The following is a 12,299-nucleotide window of genomic DNA, read 5'->3' as shown; positions in this document are numbered from 1 at the left end:
CCGTAAGCTAGATATTCGAGAGTCCTGGGTAAGTGCCAAGCAAAAAGCCAAACTTCTGCAACTTCCCCCTCCCACTGCAATTATCAACTTCTTCTGCTCCACTCCAATTTTAGATTTTTCACTTTATCCACAAATGGCTAAAAAATATCAGCCCCCGTTTCAATCATATTTCTGTTTTTCTTACTTCTCTAATATACAAAGCAGAGAACTTGACATTTCTACATCACTACAGAGGTGCCTTAAAAATAATAAAGGAAAGAACAAAAGCAACCATACTGCACTTGTCATAAATGTTATTTTAAACTTAAAAGCTAACACACTACTTAATCATACATAAGTTGGCAGGGCCATTGTAAAGGGAGGAATCCATCGTTGTTTGGGCAACTTCCACCCATACTGCACACCTCCAAAATGTGCTCCAGAAGTTCCCTCAACCAATTCCTTGCTTCCCTGACTTTCAACTTGCAGCGAAAGGGAGCACAAATTTATTAAACATTCCAATTTGCAAATATGTGAAATTTGTGAAACTTTATCTCTCACAACCAAAAATCCCTACACATAAACCCATGCCGTGGAATAATTCAAATAGAGGATCTGATAAGCATCTGAATTGGGAAGAAAACATTATTTGGTGAAAAGAGTGGCCAACTTGCAAGGCTGACTTTAGTTGTTAACTCTGAAATTTAACTGTATTATCCAAGCTTACCTGCTAGTACAGTGTTAACACTGCTGCTTTTGAGGTCACCATCCTCCATATTTTTGTTTGAGTTCTTCTCTTTTAATCCATGAACAGCATTCTCGAAAGAGACACATTTGCTGGACAAAATATCTTCATTGATTGACTGAGTATTTTTGCTATTAGATTCAAGTACAGAAGAGAAGTCCCCAGACTGAGATGGTTCGACTGACTCCAACTGAGAAGAACCTTTAGCTTGTGACACATTCTTTGAAGATACTGGCAGGGATTCTTCATCACTGTCAAATCCAAATGGGTCTTCTATTGCTTCCTCTTCTATTTTGGGTTTCTTAGGAATTTCAGAAATGTCTGGCTTGATGTTGGGCCTCTTCTGTCCTAGCTTGGCCATAAAGGTCGTTTCTCCCCATTTTGTACTAAGTGTAGTCCGTTTGTTGGAAAAAACTTCATCAAATTTTGAACTGCCATTGCCCCCTTTCCTGCTATACGTCTTCCCAAATCTGGATGTCATTTTGACAACTGTTTCATATTCTCTGTAGAAAAAAAAGAGTATCTTTTAGAATACAATTTTACTACATTTTATTATATTAAGTTACACGCAGAAACATCTTTCAAATAAACAATAATTACATGAAACAATACTCGTGGCACTTTTACAGAATATCACCTAAAGCAGGGCTGTCTAACCTGAGACCCTTCAGACATTACTGAACTATAACTTCCATCAGACCCAGCTAGCAAAGCCAATGGTCAAGAATGATGGGAAATGTAATTCAGAACCTCTGGAGGACCACTGGTTTAGCTGTCGCCAACCTAAAATAACACAAGTTAATGGATAAAAATTAAGTTCATCATCTTAAAAGATTTTCACACTACATTCACAGACTGCGCCTGACATTAGGGGTTTTTTGGGGGGGGGGAGATGCATAGTTAAGCTCCCTTTCAATTATTTACATGTTCTTGTTTGCTTTTATACTACTGATGACATGCCATTCATATTAGAAAGTATTCGCATCAAGCCTTAAAGGCAAATTTTCTACCCAAGGTAGAAAATTTTGGCCTTTACTATTCCATCAGACTGCAGCTGAGGCAGAAGGGAAGCAGGACCAGAAGGGAAGCAGCTCTATCAGGCTTCTTCTCTCATTGAGCTGTTGCCATCTAAGCTGGTTTGTTATAAGAACCCAACAACATCAAGAAGCAGTTCTTGTGCTTGCTAGTTTTCCATCTTCGCTCCTCAACACTTTTGCCTTTTGTGTCATGAGGTCAGAGACTACTTTTTTAAAAAAGATTACAAGCTGTCCTGGGAGCCTTTTTGGTTGATGAACAGGGCAAGGAATGCTTTAAATTTATGAAGTTAAACCATGGAAGTGGGGGGGAAGGGGACCGAGCTCATAGGTTATGGGTACAGGCTTCTGCCTCTGACCACAACACTTTGGGGGTCTACTGCTTCTAAAATGATTAACACCAGTGGCTCACTCCATGACTCTGATGCTGCAACCATAAACAGCTTTAATCATCAATGACAGCACAGCCTGTTCTCCTTGTGGTTTAAACCACAGCCATAATATTAGCTCTCCTCTTAGCAGTAAATGGCTCATGCTTCAACCATGATATGGAATCAAAACACTATTTGGGGCTCTTATCTTAACAGTGAGTCTCTTTGTAGTTTTCCTAAGAACTTGGGACACTATATTGTTTTAATAAACATTCCTGAACCTCATAACAGATGATAAAACTACTGACTGTGACAAGAGTGCATCCTACTTAAATTTCAAAAACAAAACATCCCAAGACTCAATATTTTGAGTGGGAAAAAGAGTTTTTGATCAGCATAGAAGACAAACTAAAGAGAAAAAAGCTGATGTTTCAATATACCAGGTAAGTATTTCAACACACAAAATTCAAGACACAAAGCTTGTACAAGACAAAACTGCAAAAAAATCTATTAACTGTTAATCCCATATTACATACATACATATTAAGTAGATTAATTTAGATGTTACTTTCAGTATATCATTTTATTTCTGCCTATAAGGTAGCAACTGTGACAACCTTTTTTTCAGTTTATGTCCCATTCATGGGTGTAGTCAGGATTTTTGTAAGGGGGGTCAGAACCTCAGTTAGTTAAGTATTTTTATTGTTTTTTGTTGATTGGGGGAGCAGCTGTCCCCCCAGCTACACCCATGGTCCCATCTCAATCAAAGCACATTATTCCCTACAGACTCACACACAACTAAGTCAGTGTTTGCAAAAACAGCCACAGCTTCAAATTGTCTAGAACAGCTCTGTAAAATGTAATACAGTAGACAAAAGAAAAATATAATGTATTGATTGATTTGTTAACAAGCCATGAAAAGCATCCCTAACAACTAAAATCCTGATATTCCATGTATCGTACAGCCTTACCCTAAGGCTGTGGATCTTATCCTCTCAAACATGGGCATCCATGGGCACAAGACTAGAAAATTGTTTTATAAACACTGTTGCCCTTATCACAAGATTCTGGAGCTAACAAAATTTAAAGTTATTTGTTTCTTTTTAAAACCCTATTGTCATTTTAATTCTTCAAGCTTTTTAAAGTTGCTATTTGAAATATGTGGAATATTTTATTAAACTAGGATAGATTACTAGAACATCAAATGATATATGAATACATACTGTACTAGAAAATGCTGGTGAAAGGGGCAATTCAAATATGACCTGTACTGGTCTCACCCAGTCGGCATCACTATTGATACACTGGTGCAATTTGTCAACTCATGGTATAGAGGTGGTTTAAAACAACAACAACAATTTATTATTTATACCCTGCCCATCTGGCTGGGTTTCCCCAGCCACTCTGGGTGGCTCCCAACAAAATTATTGAAGATGATAATCATAATAATCAAGTGAGAAAACATCAGACATTAAAAGCTTCTCTAAACAGGACTGTCTTCTAAATCTAAGATAGTTGTTTATTTCCTTGACATCTGATGGGTGTTCCACGGGGTGGGCGCCACTACTGAGAAGGCCCTCTACCTGGTTCCCTGTAACCTCACTTCTCGCAGTGAGGGAACCACCAGAAGGCCCTCAGACCTGGACCTCAGTGAACGATGGGGGTGGAGACGCTCCTTCAGGTATACTGGGCCGAAGCTGTTTAAGGCTTTAAAGGTCAGCACCAACACTTTGAATTGTGCTCAATAATAGTATTACTTGCTAATGGACAAATTACATTCAGCCACACACGCCAGTTTTTAGAACAGCATCTTGCATAAATTGCTTGGTAAATAACTTCTTGTTTTACTTTACTGTGGAGATGGAGAAACCTGCAGCCCTCCAGATGGACTCCAACTCCCATGAGTCCAAGTCAGCAAAGACCCATAGTGAATGATGATGAGAGCTGTACCACAGCAAGGTCTGGAGGGCCACAGGTTTTCTATGCCCAGCCTAAAATTTCATTTGATTAGACTAGGAATTATTTAAGTTCAAAACACCAAAGTTGATCTAATGTTCTGAATCAGATGAAGCACCCTATGAAAAAAACTAGCCTTGAAATGTTTGCGACTGAAGGGCCTTCTCCTTTCTGCCTTCTACTCTTCCAAGAGTGCTTCAGTTTTACTTTGCAGTTCACAACCTAGCCCTTTCATATTCTTTGCTGGCCACTAAGATATTAGTTAAGGTTGGGACAGTGAAAAAGAAGATCACAGAATATAAAAGTGCAAAGTTTGATACATCATTAAGTATTAATGCTACGCTCATATGGTTGTTCAAAAAGTTATATCGAAAGCCACCTGATCAATCCTTTTAAAGATAGTCTGCCTCAAGGGCCCTAATGCATTTTCCTGCACTGCTTCTTAGATCATGAAAGGTGGCCTCCCCCCACCCCACTTTTTTTAACTTAAGGCACGAGCGGTGGTGCCTTATGACAATGGAGGGGCGGGAGGATGAGGATACCGTGTCATCCAGAACGAAAACACGAAGTTAATGGAAAATGTCGTCATTTCCCTTCCGGTTTTCTCATGGCTGTTACCGTCCTCCCGCCTTGCAAGAGACCAGAGAGTGCCAGCGCGACCATAGGGGCAAGCGGGTTAACAGAGAGCCACTGCGACCACTGTTTCGGGATAGGGGTCCCTACGAATAATGACGGGGGGAGGCCCTGAACCCGAGGCGGAGTCCGAGCCGCACCCTAGTTCGAGCTGGGGGGGGGGGGAGATACAGGACCACACGAGAGAGCTTGCCAGGCCAGGAGTTCGTAATTTGGGTAACAGCCCACCGAGATCGGGAGCATCACGAGCCGAAGCGGGCCGTTTCCAGGATGAGGCCAAAGTCGCCTCCTCAGCCCTTACCCCGGAAGAGGCCTAGGCGCTGAGAGTCGACGCCTCTCTCTCGCCTCGGAGTCCGACCCACCTGATCGCCCCAAGGCCCCCCTCGCTCGCAACCGAGGGGGCGAAGGGGAGGGGGGAGAAGAAATGCAGAGCGGCGGGTTAAGACCCTCGAAATAAGCAGGTCGCATGAACCGATTCGCTGCGCACGTCTCCTCGGGAGTCACTTGTGCCGCGGTTCGCCAGGAACCGAGTCCTGCCCTGGATTGCAGCCCCCCCCCCATCACGGATGCGTGTCATGGGCGGGGGGGGGGCAACAGGGAAGGAGTATTTTTGAAGCTTTTTTGGGGGGTGTAGGGAGAGAAGATCCCTTGCTTGGTGTTTATAGGCACAGAAACGCAGGCCATCGAGGCTTCGGAGTTAACGCCGCCACCCTCCCCCTCTCCTTATGTACACACGCATATTTATATACGGATTCCCTCCCGGCTTCATCCTCGGGGCCGCCTCCCCTTCTACGGCCTTGCGAGGCTTCCCGTCGTGTGGGAAGGCGAGGAAGAGAAAGCAGGCCGCCGCCGCCTCCTCACCCAGCGCCGGAGAGCCCGGCATAGGCCTCCGGGAGTTCGCTCGACCTCTCTCTAATTCTCCACACTTACCACAGCAAGGCCGAGGAAACGAGCCCACAAACGCACAACCACAACCGAGAAACGGAAGGGGAGGGGGAAAACCGAAACCTGCCGGGGTAAGTGGAGAGGGACGGGGGTGCCGGGGCCTCCGCCGGCTTCGCTCCCAACGGCCGGGCTCCCGGGCTCTCTCCTTCCTGCCCTCGCTTGATGCCTTCGGGCGACGCCCCCGGGGCCTCGGGCTCCTCCGGCCGCCTCTCCTCACAGGCCGCCCGGGCTAGAGCGCCGGCCTCGCGTCCTCGCAGCGCGGCCGCCACCACCGCCGCCGCCTCCTCCTCCGGCTGCTGCTGCTGCGCCGCCGCTTCCTTCGCGCCGGGATTATCGCTGCCGCCGCCGCCGCTGCTGCTACTACTAGTGCGGCTGCTCTTTGAACAGGGCCCTGGACCATCTCTCCGCCATTTGCCCACCGCTCCTTCCGTCACTGCGCTCACACACTCGGCCTCCCTCCGTCGCCGTCGCCGCCGCGGCCAATCACGGCCCGCGTTGCTCAACCGACGAGCCGGGCGACGTCGCGCATGCGCCGGCGCCGACGGCCGCGTTCGGGCGCCCCCGCGAGCGCGCCAGCCAGCCAAAGGGCTGATAGGATTTGTAGTTGTTCAGTCTGGCTCGCTGCAACTCCTTTCCTCGCCCCCTGCTCCTCCTCGCACGCCCAGTGATGGTGACTTCCCTTTTTGGGACGCGTTTTGGAGCCTCTGGAGAGTTCTGCAAACCGCAGCAGTGCTGACTCAGCGGCCCAAGGGCTCCCTTGACAGCTTACCTACTTAATATCCCCTGTTTTTTGTGGTCTGGCTGATGGATGCGTTGCTTTTTATTGAGTTTGAAAAGGGTTGTTGCTCCGATTTGCTGGAAGGACCCATGGGCTAAAACAGGGGTAGGCAACCTAAGACCCATGGGCCAAAAGCGGCCCACGGGGGTCGTTTAACTGGCCCACGAGCTGCCCCCGAACCGAGCCGCGTGCTCGGTGAGTCCCCACGCGCTGCACTAAACCGGTGCAGCGCTGCGCGGGGACTCACTTCCATGCACACGTCTGTGCATGCTCAGACGCTGAAAATCGTGTCTGCGCAGACACAGATGCTGGAAATCGCAGCCGTGCACGCTCACACGGAGGGATCTCCGTTGAAGTGAACCGGCCCAGGAGAGGTAAACCTTGCCAACCCCTGGGCTAAAAGCAGCAGCAACAACAATTTTATTATTTATACCCTACCCATCTGGCTGGGTTTCCCCAGCCGCTCTGGGCAGCACCCAACAGAATACTAAAAGCACGATAAAACATCAAACATTAAAAACTTCCCTAAACAGGGCTGCCTTCAGGTGTCTTCTAAAAGTCAGAACGTTGTTTATTTCCTTGACATCTGATGTGAGGGCATTTCATAGGGCGGGCGCCACTACCAAGAAGGCCCTCTGCCTGGTTCCTTGTAACCTCACTTCTTGCAGTGAGGAAGCCTCCAGAAGGCCCTCGGAGCTGGACCTCAGTGTCTGGGTTGAACGATGGGGGTGGAAACAACAACACATACACACAACGCTTCCAGGGCTGGATTAAGACCTGTAGAGGCCCAAAGCACTTAAAATATTTTGGTTCCCCTGTATATATCTATTTCAAAATACAGTCGTACCTTGGCTCCTGAACGCCCTGGAACTCAGACGTTTCGTCTCTCAAAATGCCACAACCCCGGAAGTGACTGTTCCAGTTTGTGAACATTTTTTTGGAACCCAAATGTCTGGTGGGGCTTCCTTGGCTTCTGATTGGCTGAAGGAGCTTCTTGCATCCAATCAGAAGCCACGATTTGGTTTTTGAAAGTTTTGGAAATCAAACGGACTTCCGGAATGGATTCCATTCGACTTCCGAGGTACTGTACGACTATAAACAATAATAAACCATAAAATACAATTTTATTTTTCAAATTAAAGCAACCTACAGTAAGATGGAAAATAATGTTTCTTTTTCTATATTTGTATAAATAATGTTTATTTTCAGCTGCACCACATGGTCCATGGTAAATCTGGCATTGGAAAATGTCTGTGGTGTTTCCCTTCCCTTGATGTTTAGTGCTTAATGTTTAGTGCTTAATGTTTAATCCAGCCCCAAACTTCTGATTGTTCTCTTGTCTCTGAATGCACAAGCTTCTGCCATTTAACTCCTTTTCTCCCTGTGGTTTGGCTTCAGTGTGGTCCTGTGGACCGAATGTTGTATATCAGGCATCCCCAAACTGCGGCCCTCCAGATGTTTTGGCCTACAACTCCCATGATCTCTAGCTAACAGGACCAGTGGTCGGGGAAGATGAGAATTGTAGTCCAAAACATCTGGAGGGCCGAAGTTTGGGGATGCCTGTTGTATATAGTCTGATTCTCTAGCCTAGCAACATAACTCAGTCAGTAGAACAAGAGACTCTCGGTCTCAGAGTCCTGGGTTCAAGGCCCACATTGGGCAAAAAGTTTCCTGCATTGCAAGGGGTTAGACTAGATGATCCTTGGGGGTCACTTCCAACTGTACAATTCTGTGATTCTAAGAACCTGAGTGTGGTCAAAATGGAGAACCTCCAATATTGGGCAAGAGCAAGCTGGTTAAGAACTGTTAACTCTCATTGGACTTTCTGGACTTTACTTTGCATAAGAATTAATTCCATTCACATATATGGAATAAAGGAGGGCCCTTGGTGAAACCGTTGACATGCGTGTGAGGGGGGTGGCACTGACCCTCTCCCCCAAACCCTACTTAGGAGACAATGTTGAAACCCTCATCATAGTTACTTTATATAGCTCGATCAGTATAGCAGTGCTCTACCATGTAACAAGAGCTTAGGACATGTCCCTACATGAATAATTTTACAGTCTAAATTTCAACACTCTGGCCAGAGACAACAAAAGGAGAGGAGGGAGAGAAGGATAACTAGAGCAGGGGTCAGCAAGCTTTTTCAGCAGGGGGTCGGTCCACTGTCCTTCAGACCTTGTGGGGGGCCAGACCATATTTTGAAAAGAAAAAAATGAATGAATTCCTATGCCCCATAAATAACCCAGAGATCCATTTTAAATAAAAGCACACATTCTACTCATGTAAAAACTTGCTGATTCCCGGACCGTCCGCAGGCCAGATTTAGAAGGTGATTGGGCTGGATCCAGCCCCCGGGCCTTAGTTTGCCTACCCATGAACTAGAGGGAAGAAACTGTTGTTGTTGTTATTTTAATTTCTTGTACCCTGCTGATGTGACTGAGTTGCCCCAGCCACTCTGGGTGGCTTCCAACAGAATACATAAGAATATTTATTAAATTTGAATACCGCCCTTCATCCGAAGATCACAGGGCGCTTCACAACATAAAAATACAAAATGAAAACACAAAATACATAATAAAAGGAATGGTTTACAAGAGACATTTGTGGCGTTACATGTTATATTCTCCCAGTTCATGTTCCTCCCTCTCTCATCCATATTGGAAACTTCTGGGGGCAGTAATCTGGTGGTTTTGGTTAGTCTTTGTTTTACGTACGTTGATACTGTAAAACACATGTATATTGAGGGGGCTTTGTAAAATATTTTATGAAGCAATCTTCCTTAATTTGTATCTTAAGAATCAATGTTGTCTGACAAAAGTTCTACCCTTGCTTATGTGCCCAGGGCCATGGTTCTGAGTCTACTTTTGAGGCGGAACTTGAACTGATTTTAGTCAGCAATCTGCAATTTAGCACCAGCTTCTGACTGGTTGCTTTCCCTTACCAAAGGTATTACAACCTGGCACATAAATGGCCTGAAGCCTAAATGCTAGAATACGTCAGCTTCAGAAATGCCGGCAAGTGAAAAACCAAGTATCAGTGACTGAAATCAAAATTCAGGAGATGGGGAATCAGTAAGTGATCCCTATCACGGCTCCACTGTGAGAAGTGCAAGCCAGTCGGCAAAGAACTGCTGTGCGCTCAAACACCCTTTCTTTTCTGCAGTTTACACTCCCATCTGCTACAATCATGCCAGTTTGAGAATCCTCCCTAGAAGGTAATAGCTTCTTGAAATACTGGTTCTACAGGATGAAGCAACAATGGTAGTTAGGCATCTCATACAGTACATCTTCACCAGTCCCCCCCCCCCCCGCCGCCGCCGCCCAAACTCCTACGTTCGCTCCTGAAAGACAGTCTTACTAAAATATATTGCATTAAAAATCTCAGTTTTTAACAGGATTGCCACCACTGTTCCTCACAGAATGTACTGTATTTTAAAGCAAATTTTACTTGGGAGTTCTTTCTCACAAAAAAATAATAATGTCCCAGGCTGAAAGAATTACATTAAGACTAGCAATATTTCTGTATGTCCTGGATATCCCTTGATTGTCACAAGATTTTGTCTAAAGCAAAATCTGAAGTGAATTCAGGTTCATTCTCAGGCAGAGATATGAGCAACTGAGGAAACACAAAGTGTGTGTGTGTGTGTGTGTGTGTTATTTTAGGCTGGGTTGGAGTGGGAATTGCAGGATTACATTTTCTCACGTAGCTATCTATGATAAGATGTGGTAAGATACCAGAGGGTTGAATCCAGCAGGACTTAAATCAGTGCAGTAGTTTTATTGAAGCCAATGGGACAAGTTAGGCTGCATTCCTAACCCCCTACCTGGGTGTATGCCCCATTTAATTTACTATGTCTTACTTTTGAGTAGGCATGCTTAGGATTTTCCTCCTAGTCATGTTTTAGGTCCCACTGATTTCAGTGGGACAAAAGCACACACAGTACTGGAATCCAACCCAGGATATTGCCACTGGCATTTGGGGCAAGTTAAAGTTCTTTGGTGGCATTTGAACTTTTGGTTTTATTATTTTTATTTCATGAACATGGCTTACTGACATTAATGTTGGATGACTAGGATGGTGATGGGCGAGGGGGCAACAGGGTTCAGGGTCATAGCCTCCTCCTGCCCTGAGTATTCAAGATGAGGAGTTAAATCTCAGAATGAGGTTGCGGTAAGCTATTTGACACAGGGCGAGGGCCATATTAAGACATGGTTTTGCTTTCTTTTGGTTTTTTCTTTTTCTTTTATATTAAGACATGTTGAAGCCCTAAGGTATATCAAACTTCAAATGCCCCAAGCAGTAAGCCCCACAGTAAGGTTGTTTTTTATTTTGATTATATATTTTGTGGTTTTATATTTTGTTTTTTTTCCTGTGAACCGCCCTGGGACCTCCGGGTATAGGGTTGTATATAAATACAATAAATAATAACCCCATGATCTGTCAATTTCCCTCCTCTGCCTACTTCCCACACTTCAAGAGAAGACTGGGAGGAGGGGGTGATCTTGAGGCCCTAGCTAGTGGCAGAGGCCAGAATGTTGCTTCCCACCAGCTCTCCACTGAACAATGACATACTATATATTCTCATGCTACCACTAAACCTTTTGGTTCAGCGAGCTGTACCAAACTGGGCACATGCTGGGCCTGTGACATGACTCCGTGCAGGTGAAGCCTTCAGCAGAATGTCAGCAAACACATTCCCTCCCCAACATGGAGGGGAAACGAACATTTTTGGCTTCTCTGCAAAAACAACAACAACAACCCTGTCACACGTCCTGGTTCCAAGACATGGGCCTGCCTGCCATTGTTTTCTGTCCATTTTGCTCCTACAAAATAGACTAGATTCTTTAAAAAAGAAAAGGAAAAAAAGTGCCGGGTGATTGCTCATTCAAGGGCTGCAACATCAAAGGCTGGTTGGTCCTTGAGACCAAGAACATAAGGTCAGATGGGCGCATTTTGAAAAGTCAAGTCACAAACACTTTGGTAGAGAAAGGAAGACGCTTAATGCTACCTGAATGAGGGCAATGGTGGTATGTGGCTTAAATGGTTTTACAATTCAATTTTCTAGTGGCTTAGGAAAGGTTAATATAACTCTTTTCCTTCCTTTGAGATGCAGTTTACAGGCCAGAGTCAGACTATTCAGGATCATAATAGTTCCTTGCAACAAAGTATATATATTCAGTGCTTTTTTTTCCTATAAAAAATGTTTAGGGGTACTCTCATTTTCCTTTTCCTATTAAAATACTGCCCATCAGTGAGGCCAAACTTAGATTCACAAAATGTTTACGGGTATGCATACCCCTGCCCCCCCCCCCGAAAAAAGCACTGTATATATTCAGTTCCTGCCGCTGGATCATTTCATATTTTTACTCCCATCTCCTTAGGCATAGTGAGAAAGCCGCCTCAGGCAACTAACTTCGGGCACCGTGAGAAAGCATCAAATCAAGGGCATAGTCAGGATTTTTGTTGGGGGGGGGCAAGAACCTCAGTTTGCTATGTATTTTTTAACATTTCTATTGGTTGGGGGGCAGCTGCCCCTACCTGCCCCCTGGCTACGCCCATGTACCAGATTGTTAATCATTTTTTCTGTTCTTCTTGTGTTTTCATTTGCTGAGGGCAGGGAGAGATGCTTTTGGGATTTTCTGTCTCAGGGGCTAGCCTTGGGTATTATTGATGCCTTGACTGGGGAAGGCATTTGCCACGCTCCCCTGACAGCCAGCAAACAAACAAACAAACATAAAAAATTAAAGCCCACAGGAACATGAGATGTTTGCTTCTGCCATTGATCTATATAGCTTAGTATTATCTACACTGACTGGCAGCAGCTGTCCAGGTGTTCAGACAGAAGTCTCTCCTGC

The 12,299-nt window shown here is 45.1% G+C and overlaps 1 protein-coding gene across 2 annotated transcripts in view; it reads right to left on the bottom strand.

The window, feature by feature from the left end:
* WAPL (WAPL cohesin release factor) overlaps positions 1-6,176 on the bottom strand; it is a 43,046-nt gene extending 36,870 nt beyond the window's left edge. The window contains exons 1-2 of one of the 2 annotated variants that reach the window (XM_035137609.3): positions 5,649-6,176; positions 707-1,227 (exon numbers count right to left, since the gene is read on the bottom strand). In XM_035137609.3, the coding sequence (XP_034993500.3) occupies positions 707-1,205 (499 nt within the window). In that variant the 5' untranslated portion in view covers positions 1,206-1,227; positions 5,649-6,176. The remainder of the gene's footprint in view (positions 1-706; positions 1,228-5,648) is intronic. The other variant, XM_035137610.3, reaches the window with a different exon arrangement.
* Positions 6,177-12,299: the final 6,123 nt, after the last annotated feature.

The sequence above is a fragment of the Zootoca vivipara genome, chromosome 5 (genome assembly GCF_965207765.1).
Source record: "Zootoca vivipara chromosome 5, rZooViv2.hap1.1, whole genome shotgun sequence".
Taxonomy (NCBI): domain Eukaryota; kingdom Metazoa; phylum Chordata; class Lepidosauria; order Squamata; family Lacertidae; genus Zootoca; species Zootoca vivipara.
The sequence above is the reverse complement of the archived record's forward strand: the minus strand, read 5'-3'. Positions and strand labels throughout refer to the sequence as shown.